Source organism: Sitophilus oryzae, unplaced genomic scaffold (assembly GCF_002938485.1).
Source record: "Sitophilus oryzae breed Bouriz unplaced genomic scaffold, Soryzae_2.0 scaffold_1297_pilon_pilon, whole genome shotgun sequence".
NCBI lineage: Eukaryota > Metazoa > Arthropoda > Insecta > Coleoptera > Curculionidae > Sitophilus > Sitophilus oryzae.
In genome coordinates this window covers 2,979,331-3,001,408 of record NW_022145945.1, presented here as the reverse complement: position 1 = coordinate 3,001,408, position 22,078 = coordinate 2,979,331, and the positions used below count along the sequence as shown (strand labels likewise).

General features: G+C 30.8%; 2 protein-coding genes across 6 annotated transcripts in view; one reads left to right on the top strand and one right to left on the bottom strand.

The window, feature by feature from the left end:
* LOC115874565 (merozoite surface antigen 2) overlaps positions 1-21,253 on the bottom strand; it is a 35,579-nt gene extending 14,326 nt beyond the window's left edge. For 2 of the 5 annotated variants that reach the window (XM_030889750.1, XM_030889754.1), the window contains exons 1-4: positions 17,450-17,739; positions 6,591-6,716; positions 4,779-4,962; positions 1,070-1,252 (exon numbers count right to left, since the gene is read on the bottom strand). In XM_030889750.1, coding sequence (XP_030745610.1) covers positions 1,070-1,252; positions 4,779-4,962; positions 6,591-6,692 — 469 coding nt within the window. In that variant the 5' untranslated portion in view covers positions 6,693-6,716; positions 17,450-17,739. Of the gene's footprint in view, positions 1-1,069; positions 1,253-4,778; positions 4,963-6,590; positions 6,730-17,449; positions 17,740-21,118 lie in introns of those variants that run through there. The other 3 variants (XM_030889751.1, XM_030889752.1, XM_030889753.1) reach the window with 3 other exon arrangements.
* Positions 10,453-22,078, top strand: part of LOC115874566 — a 35,654-nt gene continuing 24,028 nt past the window's right edge. Inside the window, exon 1 of the mRNA XM_030889756.1 lies at positions 10,453-10,771. The gene's annotated coding sequence lies outside the window, so the exon portion shown is untranslated. The remainder of the gene's footprint in view (positions 10,772-22,078) is intronic.

The following is a 22,078-nucleotide window of genomic DNA, read 5'->3' as shown; positions in this document are numbered from 1 at the left end:
AACAGATAATCTAGTAACAATACTCAGAAGTATTAATATACCAACACACATTTAGACAGTAAATATTTGTCTATTTACAGATTTGTTAACTTTTTCATAATATATTTTTATTCGATCCTATTCTAACATGCAAAATATTTACCTTTATTTATCCAAAACCATTTTATTCCCCATTTCACACTTGGTGTGCGTTATAATAGCACATTTCCATCAACCACATCAACCAAAAGTACCAAGAAATATTTACAAAAATACGGACAAAAAGTAATATTAGTTTTTAAAAGGAAAACATAAATATAAATGGCAGAGAAAAAATAATATAAGTTTGAAACCAAATACCACAAAAATCGATTGCCAAATTTTATAAATATCAGTTGAACTGTATTGAATGTAAAGATGAACTAATAATAAAAGATTCATAATGAATTTTCATTGCTTTTCTTTTTAAGATCATACTACCACAGAACTATTGTAGCCAGAAGAAAACAAAAGCACAATACTGGTATTATTGCATGCGCCCAGTGATGTTTATAATATTATATTTTGTTTTTTATATTATATAAATATAAAAGAAAATGTTCAAAACATTTTGGTGAATGCTTTATGTGTTTACAGAAAAATATATAATGGAGAGATTTGCAGGAGTACAGATCATAATTTCCTGTAATAATAGGTAATATTACTTATATTATAAGTTTCTAATGTTACTTTTATACATTTTACATTAAAGTAGCAATGCTGAAATAATAAAAAAATACTATGTACACTACTAAAAATAGAAGCAATGAAAGTGTAAAATCAACAGATATTTATAAAAAATGCATAGAAAAAGGAAGATATTGTTAAATTTATTACTTTATTTCAAAGTAAATACAATTAAAAATAAACAAATATACTAGACAAATCTAAAAAATAGTAGTAAGTACAAAAATATAAAATCTGGGTTGTACGAAAAATATTATGTACTGTGATTCTTTGGGATATTTTTCTTGTACAAAAATACATAAAGATTTAGGACATATTTAACACTTATTATACAAGATACAATCAATAAAGCGTGCAACTCTACCTCCAGCGGCACCCGATCCGCTGACTTTTTCTTTGACTACTGTTTTTGAGGCTCCTCCGGCGGAAGCTGTAGCAAAAGAACCTCCTGCTGCTCCACCTTCTTCTGTTAAACCTCCAATTCCGGCAGCTGCACCTACACCACCACCCGCTGTAGCTCCTGCATACAGACCTCCAACAGATCTACCTAGAATTTTTTAAAATATGTGATAAATATTCAATAATTATGAAAAAATGAGTCTTGGATTACGGCAAATTAATAAAATAGCGTGTTTTCCATAGCAACTGTTAAAATTGCCTTATATCTATCAAAAATAGTAGATAAAAAAGTACTTTAACCTAGATTAAATGATACTTTAACAGCGAGGATAGGTTAAAAACCTTATTTCTTCTCGCACGTTTTTTAATTGCTTCCGTTTTTGAAAATTTTTGTATTCCTTTTCATAAGTTATTCGGGATTTAAATGGAAGTAGTTTGGATATGACGTTTGTCGCCTCCGAGGTCGCCTCAGCCTGAATATCTGTTAGTAATTTACTTATTTCATTTTGAGCCATTTCTGGCTCGAATTCAACCAGCAATCGACACGAAAGAGAATTAAAAAATATTGACTCAAAACTGACAACTAAAGAGACATCTTTATTTATTTGTCAAATTGCATAGAAACCAACTCCAATCCAGCACAATATTTTTTCTACTCGTAATAAATTCCTTGAAATAATAATCTCTGACTATTTGTTAAAACGTAAATCGCTATGGAAAAAAATATTGTTTTATACACGACGATAAAATTGCATTATATTATTATTTATTATATTTTAACTAACTCTGAGCGTGGTGTGGGTAGATAAAGATTTTGCTCAGCGTTCCTGAGTGGATAAGTATGAGATGGCCTTTCTTGAAAAGCTGATACATGCTTACGTATTAGCAACGGTATTAGGCTAAAAGCATAGTGGCGCGACGAGGAGAGCGGCGAGCAAGCAGCGCGATATCGCGTCGATCGAGCCTCGGGGTGCTAAAACATAGTAGAGCGGCGAGGAATAGCGAGGTACTTGCAATTTTATTAGTTTCATTTGCTTATTTATTATCTAAAATGTCAACAGCAGCTAAAATTCTGGACAGTAGTGTCGCAAACATTTGGTTTATTCGAAACCAACAAACGAAAAGATGTAGTGTACATGAAATTTATACACTACAACATGAAATTTTCAAAACCCGGAGAGATAACTTATCTAAAATGTACCGGTTATGGTGATTACTATCTTTTAATCCAATCAAAACTCTCTTACACTAAATCTATTAATTTTTGGAAATCTATCGTTTTCTACAGCGCGACAAAGCGACGAAAACAAAATAATTTGAATCGATCTCGCCGCTCGATCTAACCGTTCGAACAGATCGCTTTACTATGTTCACGCGTACTTGTCTTCACAGGTTTGTTTTGGACGCGACGCGACGTCGCGCTGCTTGCTCGCCGCTCTCCTCGTCGCTGCACTATGTTCTCAGCCTTTAAGTAAACGGATTCAAATATAAATAAGGAAGGAAGAGTTAATATTTTTAATTTTTTAAAAAAGTCCTGGCAATGAGTTCTGCTGTTTAGTCCCAGTGAATATCAAACAGCTCTCTTCTGGAGCTTGAAAATACGGTCAAGAATCGCACAACACATACCCCAGAATGGAAGGGCATATCTGCTTATTGCTTATTGTAGAACTTTTTACGTAGAATACAGTGGCGTAGTCTGTTTTTCTACCAAAAAAATATTTATGAAAATATGAACTAAAGTTATGTTTTTCAAAGGGAACACCCTGTATATTTATAAATCATATGATCTGTCTTGCTATGAACTTCTCAAAAATATATTCACTTCTCAAAAATATATGTATTTTCACTATTTACTGCAATATTTAAAATATATCATTTTCTTATTTGTAGGCCGTGATAAATAACAAAAAATCAAAATGGTATTTACTTAAATAGTCATACACATATTAAAATTTATTTGGGATTGATATATTTTACTTTTGAAATAACTGTTACCACTGAAACTGTGAATATATTTTTCTTTTTTTATAACGGGATGGGTTTGCAAATATCTTAATCTTGAATTATTAAAGCATTTTTCAGGTGTTCGACATTGTTGTAGTACCCACGATATATTTCGTATTTCAAAAATCCCCAAAATCAGAAATCGAGAACGGCGAAATCCGGGAATCGAGGAGGCTATCGATATGTGTTCATTGGTTCCAATTCATTGATTTGAAAAATAATAATTTAACAGTATTCTAATATTTCCATAGTTGTGAGGGGGAATGTTCCCCATCTTGCTGAAAGTATATTTCACGTAAATTAGCTAAAGGAATATTTAAAATTTCCGATACGATAGATTATTCTTACGTATACACGTATTCCAAGATTTACAAATAGCGGTAGAGACTTAAGTTTCCCTAATATATAAAGAATTTATTAGCGGCTCCCAAAATAAAACAAGAGACAGATAGCAGTGTACTTTTAATAATTCTTTAGTTTCTTTTATTATCAATCATGGCCTACTAATAAATATGATCTTTTAATAAAAACTTTTAAATATTGCAGTAAATAGTGAAAATAAATATAGAGTGATATATATTTTTGAGAAGCTTGTGGCCAGGTAGATCACATGATTTATAAATATACAGGGTATTCCATTTAAAAAAACAAAACTTTAGTTCATATTTTCAAAAATATTTTTTTGGTAGAAAAACAGACTACGCCACTGTATTCTACGTAAAAAGTTCTACAATAAACAGTTTTCACCTTCCCGATAGCTTTAACAATAACAGAGATACAGGAGGTGACCCAAATTGCAAAACTTTCAAAAAGACCCTGTAGCTCGGAAACGAAAAGGGCTATGAAAATTGTGTTTACGGCATCTTCCGTTTGACAAAAAAGTGAGACAGGTTTGTGCAAACCGCACCCTTCTATCTTCACTAAAATGGGACACCCTGTACACTACATGTTTTCGTTTGTTGGTTTCGAATAAACCAAATGTTTGCGACACTACTGTCCAGAATTGTAGCTGCTATTAACATTTTAAATAATAAATAAACAAATGAAATTAATAAAATTGCAAGTACCTCGCTATTCCCCGCCGATCTACTATGTTTTAGCACCTCGAGGCTCGATCGACGCGATATCGCGCTGCTTGCTTGCCGCTCTCCTCGTCGCGCCACTATGTTTTTAGCCTAATACGTAAGCATGTATCAGCTTCTCAAGAGAAAGGCCATCTCATACTTATCCACTCAGGAACGCTGAGCAAAATCTTTATCTACCTACACCACGCTCAGAGTTAGTTAAAAGTTCAATATTATACAACTCAAAAGAAATGCACAATCACCTGCCATTTGAAATCATATCCATAATATAATTTTGTTCATTTCGCACAGCATTGAAATCTTATTTACTAAATACCGTAAATGACTTATATTTTGATAATCGAATTTGATCTTGTAAACACTGGTCTAATATTTGCTCTTACTATATTTACTATAAACTTACTAAATATTTTTGAATCTTATTTTTTTTTTATTCTTTGACATTGTAAACATAAGACTGATAATGTAATTTGTATACTTGTTTTGTATATTCTCTTTTGTTTGTTTACTTTACCTTTGTCTACAAATTGTAAAATTTTTTGACAATAAAGGCATTTATTTATTTATTTATATTTATTTTAATACCTTCTGGTCCAACTCTGCCTCCTAGACCTGCACCAGCCCTTTGACCAAATGGAGTCTCAGCTTCGGCATGGAGCCCCCCTTGGGTGGCATCACCGTTCAGCAGTCCCCCCAAACCGGCAGATGCTTTAAATCCCATAAAATTCACTCCTACATTACCATCTTTAAACGTGATTAAAGGTGGGATCTAAAAAAAATAGTTAAGTTTTATATACAAAGTCAGCAAATTATTTTGTGCACCCTGCGTTATATTTTAAGATGGCAAATATGACTATCTGAAAGTGAGGTCAACCACATTGACACATCTTCATGATATTGTCCAGTTTTGTTGATATACCTACTATTTGTTTCGTCAAATAATAGAAAAGCAATAAATGAATGGGAGATATCAACAGGAGCATAGACAACAAACCTGTATTTATATTATAGTGGTGAATAAAATTAAGTTGGTAATTTTATTTCATTTTTAGTTGATGAGATAAAACATGTAATTTTTAAACAAAAATAATATTAATCAAAATAGAATTCAAATAAATGTTGTCTGAATGTCACAAAAAATATTAACTATACAAAAAATAACTCGTGTGAAGTTGGCACCCTTTTTTCAAAAAATGAACTGGAATTTGAGAGTTCTGGATAGATTTACAATAGTTCTATAGTTCTTGATAAGTTAGAAAAATAGTTCTGGTTAATTTCGGGAGATGTGACAGGGGGGTGGCAACTTCACGTAGCACCCTTTTTTATTCTGGAACAGTTCTGATAGTGGAAATGCATTCTAGAACAAGAGTTCTATAGTTCCTGACTATTGATCAAAATAGTTCTATTGTATTAACCAAGTTATGAACAAAAATAAAATGGCAGCCTGCGCAGTTTAAATCGATTTTTTAGGTATAAAATGATTTAAAGAATAGTTCTGAATAGAGTTCTGAATAGCACCCCAAAAGTTCTATAAGATGTACTATTTGATTTTTTAAAAATACCAATAATTAAAAATTTCATGGATGCACGACTCTAATTATTGGTATTTTTAAAAAATCAAATAGTACATCTTATAGAACTTTTAGGGTGCTATTCAGAACTCTAACCAGAACTGTTTTTCAACATTGCATTTCCTTCGTAAAGTCGATTTTTATGTCTATCTATAGAGTCGTGCATCAATGAAATTTTTAATTATTGGTATTTTTAAAAAATCAAATAGTACATCTTATAGAACTTTTCTGGTGCTATTCAGAACTCTAACCAGAACTGTTTTTCAACATTGTATTTTGCGCGTAAAGTCGATTTTTATGTCTATCTATAGAGTCGTGCATCAATGAAATTTTTAATTATTGATATTTTTAAAAATCAAATAGGACATCTTATAGAACTTTTGGGATGCTATTCAGAACTATTCTTTAAATCATTTTTTACCTAGAAAATCGAGTTAAAATGCGCAGGCTGCCATTTTATTTTTGTTCATAACTTGGTTAATACAATAGGACTATTTTGATCAATAGTCAGGAACTATAGAACTCTTGTTTTAGAATATATTTCCACTATCAGAACTGTTCCAGAATAAAGAAAGGGCGCTACGTGAAGTTGGCACCCCCCTGTCATATCTCCCGAAATTAACCAGAACTATTTTTCTAACTTATCAAGAACTATAGAACTATTGAAAATCTATCCAGAACTCTCAAGTTCCAGTTCATTTTTTGAAAAAAAGGTGCCAACTTCACACGAGTCAAAAAATAATGTTCACGAAAAATTTTGAATTGTTAAGTGACAATATATATAAATGTAATAATAAAAATTACTTAAAATTTCTAGTGTACATACCGTTCCACTGACAGATCCACTAGCTTGTACATCCGGCATTGGTGCCCCATATACTTCGTACAGTAGTCCAGATAGTACAAGAAGTACTGGTAAAATAGACATACTCAATTCTATTTTATGTATTTCCTAAGAGACCAAGCTTAAATAAATTATTCCTTAAAATTTAGACAAAATTAATATACTTAAGCAACACTATAAGATCTACTGAGGAGCCAAGAAGGATACGACAATATATAAATTGTTAACATCATACAATACTAATATACATATTTTTTTTTGTATATTAATCATTATATTTCCAGATAAGTCAGGAAGCAATTTTCCACCTTCAAATAAATATTAAACTAATCGCAGATGTGTTCAGTGACTCAGAGCAACAAAGTAATAGAGAAAAAAATATATAGTAATGACTACCTACTAATTATTTATTACCTACATTTATAAGAAATATAAATTGATCAATAGGAGATATGGAACAGAAATATTGAATGACATTATAAATTATGACACTACGTACATGGATCATAATCCTCATGAGGTTTAGAGGTGTATTTACGTATTTGGTTTTTAATAATGTTAAAATAATAATAATAAAGTAAAAAAAATGGTCCAGCGCGAGTCGGACTCGCGCACGAAGGGTTCCGTACCATTCATTATATATGTATACAACATTATGGTGCGTTTAGACTTGAGCACGCACGAGCTGAGCGTGCGCGCACGGCATTCGTTCGCGCTCTCGGCTCCGTTCAAATTAAAAACTTATTTTTCGACGAATGAAGTGATCCATTTGTGCGCGCACAGCAGAGTTGTGTTGGCGAAAATAATGGACGATCAAGAAATAGTCGAGGCTGCAGTCATTGTTATGCACAGCTTAATTATTAAAAAGGAGATAAATCGAAAACATCGTCGCTGGTGGCAAACCCAAATTTTTAGAAATCGATATAATTTACTGCAACAACTTATATATCTGAGGAGGGCTATGATCAGTTCAAAAACTTTACAAGAATGACCAGGCCCGGTTTTAAATATTTACAAAATTTAATAACACCAAAAATTACGAACAAAAGATACAAATTTTAGAATAGCAATTTCATTAATAACGACATATTCAATATTAATTTTATTTACAAGGTTTTGCCATGCGTTATATTTTTTGTTGATTTTATAATAATACAAAGAATGTTTAACATCCCATAATGTAGGCAACTTTTCATATTTTTATAATTTTAATAAAGAAAACGAAAAAAAATCACACACGCACGAACGCAGACAAAACAAATTGCCGGTCCAAATTGAGCGTTCGCGCACACATAAAATCCTTTTGAGCACGGACCAAAAACCGACACCAGACGGCTCACGTTCGCGGCTGCTCGCGCACAGACAGATTCAGAGTGAGCGTGCGCGCACAGCCGTATCCACTTGAGCATTCGCGGAGGATCAGTGCGTGCGTGCTCAAGTCTAAGCGCACCATTAGACACTATAATATATTGATTACAAACTTTTTTCCGATTTAGCTGAAATTTTGAATGCGCGTATAAGTAATTTAAAAAAAATGAAGAAACACATTACTAAAAATTGTATTAATCAATAATAAATATGTAAAAATTAAAAAAAAGTCCCCTTGACTAGGATTCGAACCTGCCTTACTACGGCTCCAACGTCATAACAGCGTAAAGTCCTAAAGTAGGCCCTAAACGGTCAAAAATTTTGATCAAACGATTGTGTCAATCGATTGAATAAAGCATGATTTACCGTCAGAAACCCGTTTGACGATTGACTCAATCATTGATGGTCATTGATGAAAATTTACTTTGATTTACGCCAATGATTGAAGAGGGCGCTTGACCGTGTAGGAGCTTCTTGATCGATCTTTCCGTCAGTCAGCAGTCAGGCGATTAGTTCTGTTATCTGTGATCAGGCGCCCGACAGCAATCATGGAGAACTCTTCGCACGCCGACAACACCGAAACGAATTCGAGTTTACAAGTCTGTGAATAGATTTGTATCGAGATTCACCAGAACTGTGGAAAGTTAAAAGCAAGGACTACTTTAATAGAAATAAAAAAAAGCGCGGCGTTGAAAAAAATTGTGGGAGTTTTAAAAGCGTTAAAACCGGACTACACTGTTAACAAACTAAAACAAAAAATTAATACTTTGAGAACTAATTTTAACAGGGATTACAAGGCCATTGAAGGAAAAAAAGTGTCCGGGAATGGCGTTTTGATCCAAAAATTCATGGTTGATTGAAGCGACCGTCAATTATTGATTCAATCGATTGGCTCAATCATTTTATCAAACGATTGACCGTCTAGGGCCTCCTTAACGCTTTAACCACGCGGCCACCGAGGCACAAATTACCTATAACAGATGCGAAAGAAAGCGACTGCATCGTAAACCGCTCGGCAAACCCCACACGCCTATTGAGTGGTGTAAATACACCAGTTGTTTAGTCCGGAAACCTATGCTGTGTCGTATTCGCTTGCTGGAATGACATAGTGCGTGGTTATATGTTTCTTTTTAAAAACGGGTGTAGGATTTTTGTTGAACTTTTGAACTGTTGTTTCTAAGTTTTGGTAATTTGTATATCTTATTTAAAATGGGATACAAATGTGTTTATTTATAAGAAAAAAAAAAGATATTTATAGTATAAAAAATTAATTTATTTAACAAAATTTAATTAAAAATGTGACAAAATAGTACCTTTTCATTGGTTCTATCGGACTTTTTTCGACTATATAAATCTTTATTTGTAAACTTTAATACATCAAATATTTTCAATCTAATAAATCATTTAATGATGTAAATAAGAGGAAATTTCTCACATGGGTGGTCAAATTCTATAGTTTTCATTATATCAAACAGCCTCTGAGAAATGTTTTCAACTCAAAATGCCTTTAATTATGTTTGACTACATCAATTAAAAGGGTCTTCAAATACATCAATGTGATATTTGTCCAAAATTTACAAAAGAATCCGAATCTCTGGATAACTCGAAATTATTTACCCATTTAAAAGCCTTTGATCATGAAAGTGGAAAAAATTGTTCATTTTATTTACTGGAAATGGAAAAATTATTTATATTAAATTTTGATGAGTTTTGCACTGAAGAAAACATTCAGAGGCTGTTTGATATAATAAAAACAATAGAATTTGACCACCCATGTGAGAAATTTCCTCTTATTTACATCATTAAATTATTTATTAGATTGAACATATTTTATGCATTAAAGTTTACAAAAAATAGAGATTTATATAGTCGAAAAAAGTCCGATAGAACCAATAGAAAAGTAACTATTTTGTCACATCTTTAATTAAATTTGGTTAAATAAATTAATTTTTTATACTATAAATATCTTTTTTTTCCTAATCTCCTACGAACTGATATAATATGACGAGCAATCTATTAAATTACTGTGAGATTATATGCCTCGATAACATATTGGTGCAGATTATTTTCACCCAAACAAATAATAACCCAAACTATACATTGATGCGGATTGTCTATGAACTCTTTCTGAAGGTCACAGAAACCTGAACGCGTAATTCGGTGTTCTTTCGCATCTGTTGTAGTTAATTTGTGACCGAGGACTTGAAAGATTCTATGTAAAATTCTTGCTTAAAAGATAATGTTTAGTGAGAGTACTTTTTTAGTTACAAACATTTATTTAATTCTGTTTTTAGTATTTATTCTTATAGCGGCAACATAGATACATTATCTGTAAAAATTTCAACTATCTAGCTATAAAGGTTCATAAGATAGACCTTTGTGACGGACGGACGGACGGACAGCGAAGTCTTAGTAATACGATTCCCGTTTTTACCCTTTGGGTACGGAACCCTAAAAATACACATTTTTTTTTAAATAAGCACACAATATTTATACAGATTTAATAATACAAATCAAACTACAATACCAATGTTTTTGTTACTCTAAACACAGAAACGAACTAGCCGCTCACTATATGTATATGAAAAAAATGAATGATGTATGTTTATATCATATAATAACCAAAGCAGAATTTTATGTATCATTTGATTCAAGGTTCAAGTGTAAAAGTACATTTTTTTAAAATAGTATCGCGTCTGTTATAATAAGTAGTTCTGTGTATTTTAATGTGGTAAACGTCGACGTTAATCTTTTAGAGATCGACAAATTAATCATTATACAGGGAGGAGTCTTAAGTAAGTGCAAATATTTTCAGGGCTAGTAGATCTCGATAAAAGAAACATATTTTCTCTTTACTTTTTTTCAAATAAGTCCAAAATAACCGAGTTATTTTACTTTGAAAATTTTGAAACAAAAAATTCTTTAAATTTTGAGAACCACTGGGTATACCGGGTGCGTCTCAAAAGTGGCTCACCCCTGTAACCTATAACTTTTTTATTTTTTCAGATAAAAAAACGAGATTTGGTATGTTAGTATATGACATAAATTAAGATTGATTGACGTATTCAATTGTTTTTGGTCACTTCCTGTTTCATTGGAAATGACTACAACTTCTGATTTTTGGCACTCTCTTGAAATGGCACTCTCGGTATTTTTTTACTTTATTCGATAGCAAATAATATTCTGAATAAAATGGCATATCATATGTCAACTTTTGACATTCTCGCTTAATAAAAAATAGTATTTTAAAATTCAATCTAGACTGCTATGGCTATATTAAAAACACTAATTCTTAATCAAGGAACCTTGGAAAAATAGATGACGATCGTCTAATGTTTTAGTGTCTTGTCTTTTTTATCGTATTTTTAATCATACATACCTATCTTTAATTTTTTCAAATGGAACGAGGGTGGTTTATTAGCATATTTGGAAAAATCATTTCGAGTCAAATTTTCGTTACGAACTGCAAGTTATAATTTCAAATAAACCATATGCGAAAATGTCAAAAGTTGACTATATTATACCAGAAAAATAATAATAATAAGCTTTTGAATATAGACACTAGGGGGTGCTGCCTTACAATTTAACAAACATTGCGCGTTTTTTTTTTTTTTAAATAAATGCGATAATATATGTAATTTTAGGTGATGGTAAATAGTAATAAAAGCTTAAAAAGTCAGCGAAAACCGCATCTTGATATCTTTTTTCAAACCGAAGATATTAGTAAAACTATAATAAATACGAAAAAATAAGCTTTTATATTATCTTATTTTTATAACACGATATCAGTAGCCATGTTGATTTAACATTACAATAAGCACCAGGTATATTTGCTGACTTAAATTTTATACACACCAAATAAATTATATTATCTATATAACACCACAAACCACAAATTATATGAATCATTGTATTATTTATGTAAATTTAATTAATCTATGACAGCTAGATTTATATAGACTCTTTTATGCTTTCTTCCAAAGGTCTATATGGAAGTTCACAAAAATCCTAATCTTTATGTTGATTTATTCTAATGAATTTGTAAAAAAAATAGTAAAAATATAATAATGTGTTTTGAACTAAAAAATACAAATATTTACCATAACAGGACTTGAAACTGGGAAACCACATAATGTTTATTTATTGTGGTTTTTTAATAACTTTTTTCGAATTTTAAACCTGCTTATACAACATTTAGACGTCATGGAATCGTACAGTATTAGCACTAATTTTTTTGAAAGCGATATTTCATCTTTTTTATTAATTTCATATATGTATAAAATAAGTGTAGATGATACTGGCACAACTTAAATCAGTAACAGCTGGTCATCCTCACTTGTTTTTGAGTATGCGCGTGTCACTAGTCCCGATCTTTTTTCAAACGAAGCATATAAAACCATTTCTTATTATCTCATTATTAAGTAAAATTTTGTTTAGAATATAAAGGTTTTTTTTAAATTATTTGCTAAATTTAGTAATCATCATTTTCAGCTCTCTCAATCATTTCCAATTATGGTGTAGCATCCCTTACATATTTAGATACTTTCAATTGTTGTCTATTGTTGGCTATACGGGCCCAAGTTTTCCCTACTAATTTCTTAATATAATGGTCCCATCTCAAGTTTGGTCTTCCTCTAGGTTTCTTGATTCCTCGTGGGTACCATGCTGTGATTTTTGTGGCCCATCTGTTACCTGTCCTTCTTGCCAGATGTCCTGTCCATTGCCACTTGAGGGATTTGATTCTGTGGATTATAATATATTACCTAGGTCTTTTGTAGCAGAGGTCTGTATTATCCCCACTCCTTTTCAACATCTACTCCGAGGCGGTATTCCGTGAGGCACTAGAGAACGTTGAGGATGGTATTAAAATCAATGGTACCCTGATCAACAATATTCGCTTCGCAGATGATAAGGTCGTACTGGCTGGCAACATTCTACACCTTCAGAACATGATGGACTACATCGTTGAACATAGCATGCAGTACGGATTACACATCAATGTTAACAAAACTAAACTTGTTGTATTTTCCAAAACATCGGGAAAGACTGTCTTCAGAATTAACAACAAGGTGGTAGAACAAGTGTCCTCCATAAAGTATCTAGGAGCCCAAGTTAACGACGCTTGCGACCCCAAAACTGAAATTTTAGCGAAGATCGAACAGGCCAGACGTACTTTTGCTTCCATGAAAACCCTCTTCTCCAACCGAAATCTAAGTCTCGAACTGCGCATACGTATGCTGCGTTGTTACATCTTTCCCTACGGCTCTGAGAGTTGGATACTCAATCAGACATTGGTAAAGCGCATTAACGCTTTTGAGATGCACTTGTATCGTCGTATACTGCGTATATCCTGGATGGATAGAGTGACTCAAGCGGATGGGCAAAGATAAAGAGCTCCTCTCAACAGTGAAGGAAAGGAAGTTTGGTTTGGTGGATCGATATGAGGTGCTCAGACTGGTCATCGAGAGCAAAATTGAGGGCAGGAGATCAGTGGGAAGAAGGCAAAACTCCTTAAGGATCTGCGTCGTTGGTTCGAAAGAACATCGATCGAAATTTTTAGAGGTGCGGTTTCACGCACCATCATAGCCAGTTGGATCGCCAACCTCAGAAGGAAGACGGCGGCCTAAGAAGAAAAAGAAGGTCTTTTGTCGTATCCAATATAGCTGCAATACAATGCTGTTTACAGCAACACTAGAAGAAATCTTCCGTCAACTCGACTGGACCAACAATGGATTAAGTATAGATGGTGAATATCTCAACCATCGGAGAATTGGTGATGACAGAGTCCTAATTGCCAATAGTTCAGAAGAACTACAAGCACAAATTAACGAACGAAATACCGCCAGCAATAAAGTAAGTCTCAAAATGAATTTAACGAAAACTAAAGTAATGAACAACGAACTAGTAGACAGAAAAGACATTCTAATAAATATCACAAAACTGGAAATAGTAGAAGAATAAATATATTTGGGACAACTAATACACAGTCCGGGATCTCTACTACCAAAAATTAACAGAAGAATTAAGTTAGCATAAAGTACTTATGGAAGAAACTCAATGATATTCAAATCTAGAATGCCACTTTATCTAAACAAGAAAACATTTGTCAATGCGTACTACCAGTCATGACCTATGCATGCGAAACCAGGACACTTAAAACGGACATCATAAGGAAACCGCAGGTCGCACAACGCTAAATGAAACGAAATATACTATATATAAACGAAATAACCAAATTTAGTAGTACATTAGTTAAACTACAACTAATATAGGCTTAAAAGCAATAAAAATGGAACCCGTTTAATGTAAAATGCTACTGGTTGTGCCTGTTTACACTAAATTAAGCCATAATACCTACGCTTATAGCACAGAATAAATATAGTGTGTCCTAAATGCATTTTTCTTATTTAAATCTTGTTCGAATAACACAAAAGCATTTGGCATTGGCAAAATCATAGGTTGGCAACTGAAAGTTTGTTGGCATTGCCGTGGTTTTGCATTGTTCAGTTTTAATTTAAAAATCAGGGCAGCCAATATTTGTGCTGATCAAAATTTGCATGGGATTTTCTGTTTCTAACAACGATACGTCACCTAATATACCGGGTGCGTCTCAAAAATTATTCACCCCCTATAACTTTATTATTTTTTCAGTTAAAAGAACGAGATTTGGTATGTTAGTATATGACATAAATTAGGATTCATTGACGTATTCAATTGTTTTTGGTCACTTCCTGTTTCATCGGAAATGACTACAACTTTTTGTTGTTTATTTTATTCCATAGAAAAGTACATTCTGAATAGAATGGCATATCACATGTCAATTTTGATATTTTCGCATATGGTTTATTTGAAATTATAACTTGTGGTTTGTAATGAAAATTTGACTCGAAATGCCAAGTGTGTGGTATCAAATTGTTCGTAAAAATGCTTTTTCCAAATACGCTAATGAGCCACCTCCATTCCATTTGAAAAAATTGAGACACGATTAAAATACGATTTGGGTATTTTTTAACCGGCCAAAACAAGACACTAAAAACATTTAACGGTCAAATTTATTTATCCAAGGCTCCGCAATTAAAAATTAGTGTTTTTAACATAGTCACAGCACTCTAGATTGAAATATAAAATACAATTTTTTATTTCGCGGGAATGTCAAAAGTTGACATATTATGATATGTCATTCTATTCAGAATGTCATTTTCTATCGAATAAAGTAAAAAAGTACCGAGGGTGCCATTTAAAAATCAAAAGTTGTAGTCATTTCCAGTGAAATAGGAAGTGACCAAAAACAATTGAATACGTCAATCAATCCTAATTTATGTCATATACTAACATACCAAATCTCGTTTTTTATCTAAAAAAATAAAAAAGTTATAGGGGTGAGCCACTTTTGACACACACCCGGTATAAAATTTATTAAAGGCCAAAAGAGTACGTTTATATCAAAAAGAAAGTAATAAATATTAGTAATATGAAAAATTAAGTTGGGCGATAATTTACACAGAACTAATTTTTAAAATTGTTTCCTGGACGTGAAATTTAATTCCAAAAAGGAAATTAAATCGAATTTCTTTATAAATTATACATATTATAAAAATATGTAAAAGAAAAATATTAATTTTAAATAATTACTTATAGACTTATGACTTCATGACGTCTGATCAGGTCTAAAATCCAATAAAAATTATGAAAATACCCAACCAATTATCATATTTATTTTAAAAACATACGTGAGGTTAAATAAAAAAGACATAATTTTGCAGGTTCAAGTATGTTATTATGGCAAATAGATTTATTAGTTCAATTCAACAATTTGTTTTTTTATTATTTTTTTAATATAAATAATAAATAAATATTGTTTATGTCAAAAACATGATTTGCGGTCTTGGATTCGCATTGATAATAGTCCAATTAGAGTCACTTTTGGGGGTAGCCTCGTAAATTTTGTTTTTCTAAGGTTGGTTTTTCCTAAAGTATTTAACCACGCGCCGCTACTGGTTGAAATAGTGGTTTTAATAAAATGAATGAAAAACGCAACTCATCTCTAGATCATTGACATTTAAGCCTGTTTCATTTAACAAGTTGAACATTAAAATACAATAAGCAAAACCGCAGAAAATAAAAATAGGTGTTTTAAATGTGTATTGTAACTTGTAAATTACAAAGCATAATTTGTTGGAAATATACCCAGAAATTATGAATAAGAGGGCATTTTAATAAGATATGTAAGGTGCTTATTGTAATATATGATTCAACCTTATGAGGAATATACAGTATGTCCCCGGATTGTCTTTACAAGAGGATTTATTTTATTATTGACATTTTGGGAAAAATGCATTATTCGCTAAACTTTACCAGCAGCAAAAATATGACGTTAATCAAAATTAATAATAAACCTCTATCAATGAATCAAATCGAAATACAATATTATTATGTTTTTTTCCATAGCAACTGTTAAAATTGCCTTATATCTATCAAAAATAGTAGATAAAATAGTACTTTAACCGCAAGGGTAGGATAATTGATACTTTAACAGCCAGGAAAGAGGTTAAAAACTTTATTTCATCTCGCACGTTTTTTAATTGCTTCCATTTTTGAATTTTTTTTTCCTTTTCATAAATTATTCGGGATTTAAATGGAAGTAGTTTGGATATGGCGTTTGTCGCCTCAGCCTGAATATCTGATGGTAATTTGCTTATTTCGTTTTGAGCCATTTCTGGCTCCAATTCAATCAGCAATCGACACGAAAGAGAATTAAAAAATATTTACTCAAAACTGATAACTAAAGAGACAGCTTTATTTATTTGTCAAATTACATAGTAACCAACGCCAACCCAGCACAATATATTTTCTACTGGTAATAAATTCCTTGAAATAATAATTTCTGAATATTTTTTAAAACGTAACTCGCTTTGGAAAAAATATTGTTTTATACACGACGATAAAATTGCATTATCGACTCCCGAAAATAATTAATCTTTTCGGTCGACGATAAAATACCATTTTATCGTCTTGTATTAAAAAATAACTATTTATTTTCTCTAAAATGGTGGGTAAATTTGTAAAAGTATAAACGGGTTTAACCATTTAAAACAAGCAAGAAATTTTATAAAGAACGCATTTTTCTCAAAATGTCAATAATGAAAAGAGATTCCTCTTGTAAACACAATCTGGGGACATACTGTATGTGAATTATCCAACATGCAAAAATATGTTTTATAATGTACAGAGTGATTCAATGAAAAAGTAAAGTTGATTATTTCATTTATTTTGAAAATTATTAAAAATTGTTAAATAGAAAAATTTTAGGTTATTTTAAGATACACATTTTAAAATATTTTTGAATATAAAGAGTTCTTATATAATAAATATATAATAATAAACGATACTGCAGAACAATTACATTTAAATATTTTTTTCAGAAACTGCTTAAATTCAAAGAATATAAATATTTGAAATTATCTCAAACTTACCCCCTTTATATCGACACTTATAACTAACCACAAAATATATATAAAATATTATTCAGATTTAATTAAATCTATTTCTAAATGATTACATTCAACTAGTACTCTATATAACGAACTTGAACTCAAACGCTATTTCCTAATGTAGTACTGAAACCTTACTGAAACCTGTTCGCGCCTTCCAAGTTCATTTTATGACGAACAGGTAATATAATTGTCATTGAAATTTATGAATAATTAATTTTCTAAACCCGTTTGACAAAACCGAAAAATGGCGAAAACTATATAGGTACCTAGGTAGAAAGAAACGTCAAATAATAAAGAAGAGACCTAAGGAAATACCCAGTTACTGACGTAAATAAATTCTGAATGGAAAAAGTACTTCTGCAAACAAAACTAGTAGTTAGTTCTCTTCGGGTAATGTGAGATTCAAGGTTCTTGTTTTATATGTAAATATCTCTGTATAATGGTTAAACACAGTTCAAGCAAAAGGTCTGTGAATATACAGAGTGATTTCTAAACATATTTTATAATTTCTGCTATAATTTAAAAACGCATTTCTTGTAATTTGAATAAATAACTAAATATTACTTCTGGATCAACTGGAACTTAAGCAAAGAAATTTAAATTGCACTCTGTATACAGCGTCCGGCAATAGTGCGTCGGGCATCTGTAGTTCATAGAATAAAAAGCTTAAGTGCAAACCTAAAGTATGTACCAGGATGTATTTCCGGAAAATACTTTAACTTCTATAGGGTGGCTCAAAAAAGTGTGAGTGGATCTGGATGATTTTTTTAAAATGGAACACCCTGTATATTATGCATTTTTGGCTTCCTTTCAGATCACTTTACATAATCCTAAAATATGAGTAAATCTATTTCGATAGTTTCAGAGATATTAAAAAATAAATCAAAAATATATATTTTTCAGAACTTCTTAAAAAAGATTATTAAAAATACAAGAACTCTGCTCTAAAATCAAAACTATATTAGGTATTTTCTTTAGATGGTCTGTTCTTACTTTGCTATAAGTATGGTAATCGTAAATCATACAGGATGTTCAATATTCTACGGCAAACTTTCAAAAATATACAATAATTTTTCTTCGTTTTTTTAAATGGAACACCGTGTATATTATTTTTTTATTAGATGGAGAATTAAAAAATGAAAATTTTTTGTAGTTAAAGTATTTCAAAATTTTTAATAGTTTTCCAGATACAGGCAGTATTATTTCATATGGCGCTTTCAATGGTAAAATACGAGAGAAAAAGCATTGGGTGGCTTTGATTAAAATTTACTGTGGAAAATGCCATATGAAATACAAAACCGGAAATATCTGCAAAACCGTTAAAAATTTTGAAACACTCTTGAAAAAATAATATACAGGGTGTTCTATTTAAAAAAAGAAGAAAATTTATTTTATATTTTAGAAAGTTTGGCGTAGAATTTTGAACATCCTGTATGATTTACAATTTCCGTATTTATAGCAAAGTAAGTACAACCCTTCTAAAGTATATATACAGTTTTGATTTCAGGACATTTTCATTTTTTTTCAAAAAATTCCAAATTTTCAATTTTTTTTGCGCGAAAAAAAAACATCATAATCGTGTTTCTGGGGTTGAAATACTACCACTAAAAATATTTGCACTTATTTAAGACTCACCCTGTATAGTTCATATTAAAGTTTTTGATTATAATGTAATACTCTTGTTATATACCGTATGATAAAAAAACGGCTTCCAGTTGGCTTGGAAATAAACATCGATGACATTCGATGACAAGCGATCTTCGTTTCATATCCATCGCTGACGCTGTTTTATTTTTCGATCATATGGTATAAGCAAGGGCAATACCGTTGTAAGTTGTAATACATCTAATCAATAACTTTAATATGAAATATATACCTTAAATAATTATTAAAAATATTAAATTAAATCAATAAAATGTGTATAATATTATATTTTATGAAATCTGTTATAATTTTACGAATCTTTTTACAGATTTAGTTTTATTTATATACACTACCTCTGAAAAAAACATAAATTTGTAATTAGTTAAGATTATTTTGTATTTGAATAAAAATATTTTTAAAGTTTGTCATAAAAAGACGTCAGTGCTTTGAAAATATGTATTTCAATTTTCAATAAGTTTATTTATCTAATAATTTTTATATTATATAGGGCAATAATATAGCATAAAGCTCTTGTATAAAATCTAAATAATTAAAACAAATAATTTCACTTTTTTATAAAAATAAATACTTTAATTATTTTTAGCCGATTGTTAAAAAAGCATTATGGTTTAAATTTTAACCGCAAAGACAACACACAAATTTCTTTTTTCTCGACCAAATCCTGTTATTATATCATTCGCTCTGGTCACATTGACATTCACTCTTGATTTTACAATTTTACACCTTTTTACTACTCAAATGCCAAAAAAAAAGGCAACAGGGAAATTTTTAGTCAAATTTAACGTGTTATATTTTTATTATTTTTAGCCCTATTTTCATGATTTTTTTAGCAAGCTGTATATAATTATATCAACTTTAATTCGTAAACTCAGTTTATTATAATCTATAATATTTGGCATGTTATACAGGGTTAATCGAGGGGTTGTTTTTTACCTTAAATTTAAAACACCCTGTGCAATAATTTCGTTTGTAAATTTTCCTAAAATATAGTCCTGAACATTTTGTTTTTTGATTGATGTCAATATATGCTTTGGTTAATTTTTAAGAGCGAAATGAATTGATCACGATCAATTTGCAATTTTTCAATTATCATTACTTTTTTATGTAATTTTTTAATATGACGGGATGGTTTTGGTGACTATTGTCGTAACGTCATATTGCGCTGGATTGGATTAGTAAGTAACATTAATAACGATAACAAATCTAATGATATTAACAAAAAAATCTGTAATACTCAAGTACAAACAGAAAACAAAAATTGTAAAAAATACCCTAATACTTTGTATTACTTGCCTTGGTTGCTATAACTGCCTGTAGATGTCCGTTCATACTGTCATTCAGGCTGCATATATCATATTGTTTTATGTTTTCCAATTCTTCTTTAGAGACCGAGTGAAGTTCATTTAATGAAGCTGGTAACGCTTCGCGACCTTTAACCCTTTTGCCAAGCATTTCCCAAACGTCGAACATGATGGGCAGTTCATAGTAGTGTATAGTTCACAATAATCACCAAAGCCGCCTTGTCATATTCAAAAATAACTTCAAAAAGAAATGATAATTAAAAAAAATTGCAAATTGTTGGTGGCAAGTTCATTTCGCTCTTAAAAATTAACCAAAGTATGTATTGACCTGATCCAAAAAACAAAATGCTCAGAGACATGGTTCTCACCGTAAAATTATAATTTAAGAAAATTGACACGCGAAATTATTGCACAGGGTGTTTTAAAGTTAGGGTAAAAAAACAACCCCTCGAGTAACCCTGTATAATATGCCAAATACTAAAGTTTATAAAAAAACTGAGTATAAGAATTAAAGTCGATATAATTATATACAGCTTGCTAAAAAAAATATAAAAATAGGGCTAAAAATAACAAAAATATGACACTTTAAATTTGGCCAAAATTTTCTCTGTTGCGTTTTTTTTGCATCTGAGTGTATATAAGCCGAAATCATTAAAAATAAATAGAAATATAACAACCCTACCTGCGGAAACAAAGTAAAAATACAACACAAAACAGAGTAACAGTATTACACAGGTACACAAAGACAATGAATAAACTACCAATTCTTTCAGCAACGCGATGAATTTAATGATAGTACCATAACAATACCATAATCATTAATTCCAACTGTGTATTACTTCAAATAACTTTATTGCGAAGCCATATGATACCAAGGCTGTCCATATTTTACTTCTCGATGGTGTTTTTATGATAATTTCAATTTGATGATGAGTGCGATCTCGCTTAAGTTTGTTTTGTAGTATTTTAAAGCTATTGTGCTATACAGGGTGTCGCTTAAATAAGTTTGCAAGTATTTTAAAACGCGGTAGAGTTGAACAAAATAAACGCATATTGTTTATTTATTATTTTTAAAATAAATTAAACTATGTAAAACCGACGCGCGACGTCTCGTCTTTGAGCTGCCAATATCAACTTTAATGAGTTTTAAACTAAATGGTATTAATGAATTTTAATATGATCTTCATGTGAAAAAATATATTCTCTATCTCTCACATGATCTCTTATGGAAAATGCCATTAATACGAATTTTTCCTTTGCTTCCTTTGCCTCTATTTATATGTGTTTTGTACCATTTTATATACAGGGTGTCCCAGAAATAAATGCAAGTATCTTAACTGGTAGTATAGTTCAACCCCAGAAACACGCCTATGAGTTTTTTTTTCGCGAAAAAAAAATGAAAATTCGAAATTATTGGATATTTTTTTTAGTTTTTAGTTAATGATCATAATTTCTTGATAATATGGCAACATAGGTATTAGATTAAATTTACAAGAAAGAAAATCCAGAAAAGATCCAGTGGTTCTCAAAATTTTAGCAACAAATCATTTTTTTTGGAAATTTTCAAAGTAAAATAACTCCGTTATTTTGGACTTATTTGAAAAACAATAAAGAGAACATAAGATCCTTTTATCGATATCTA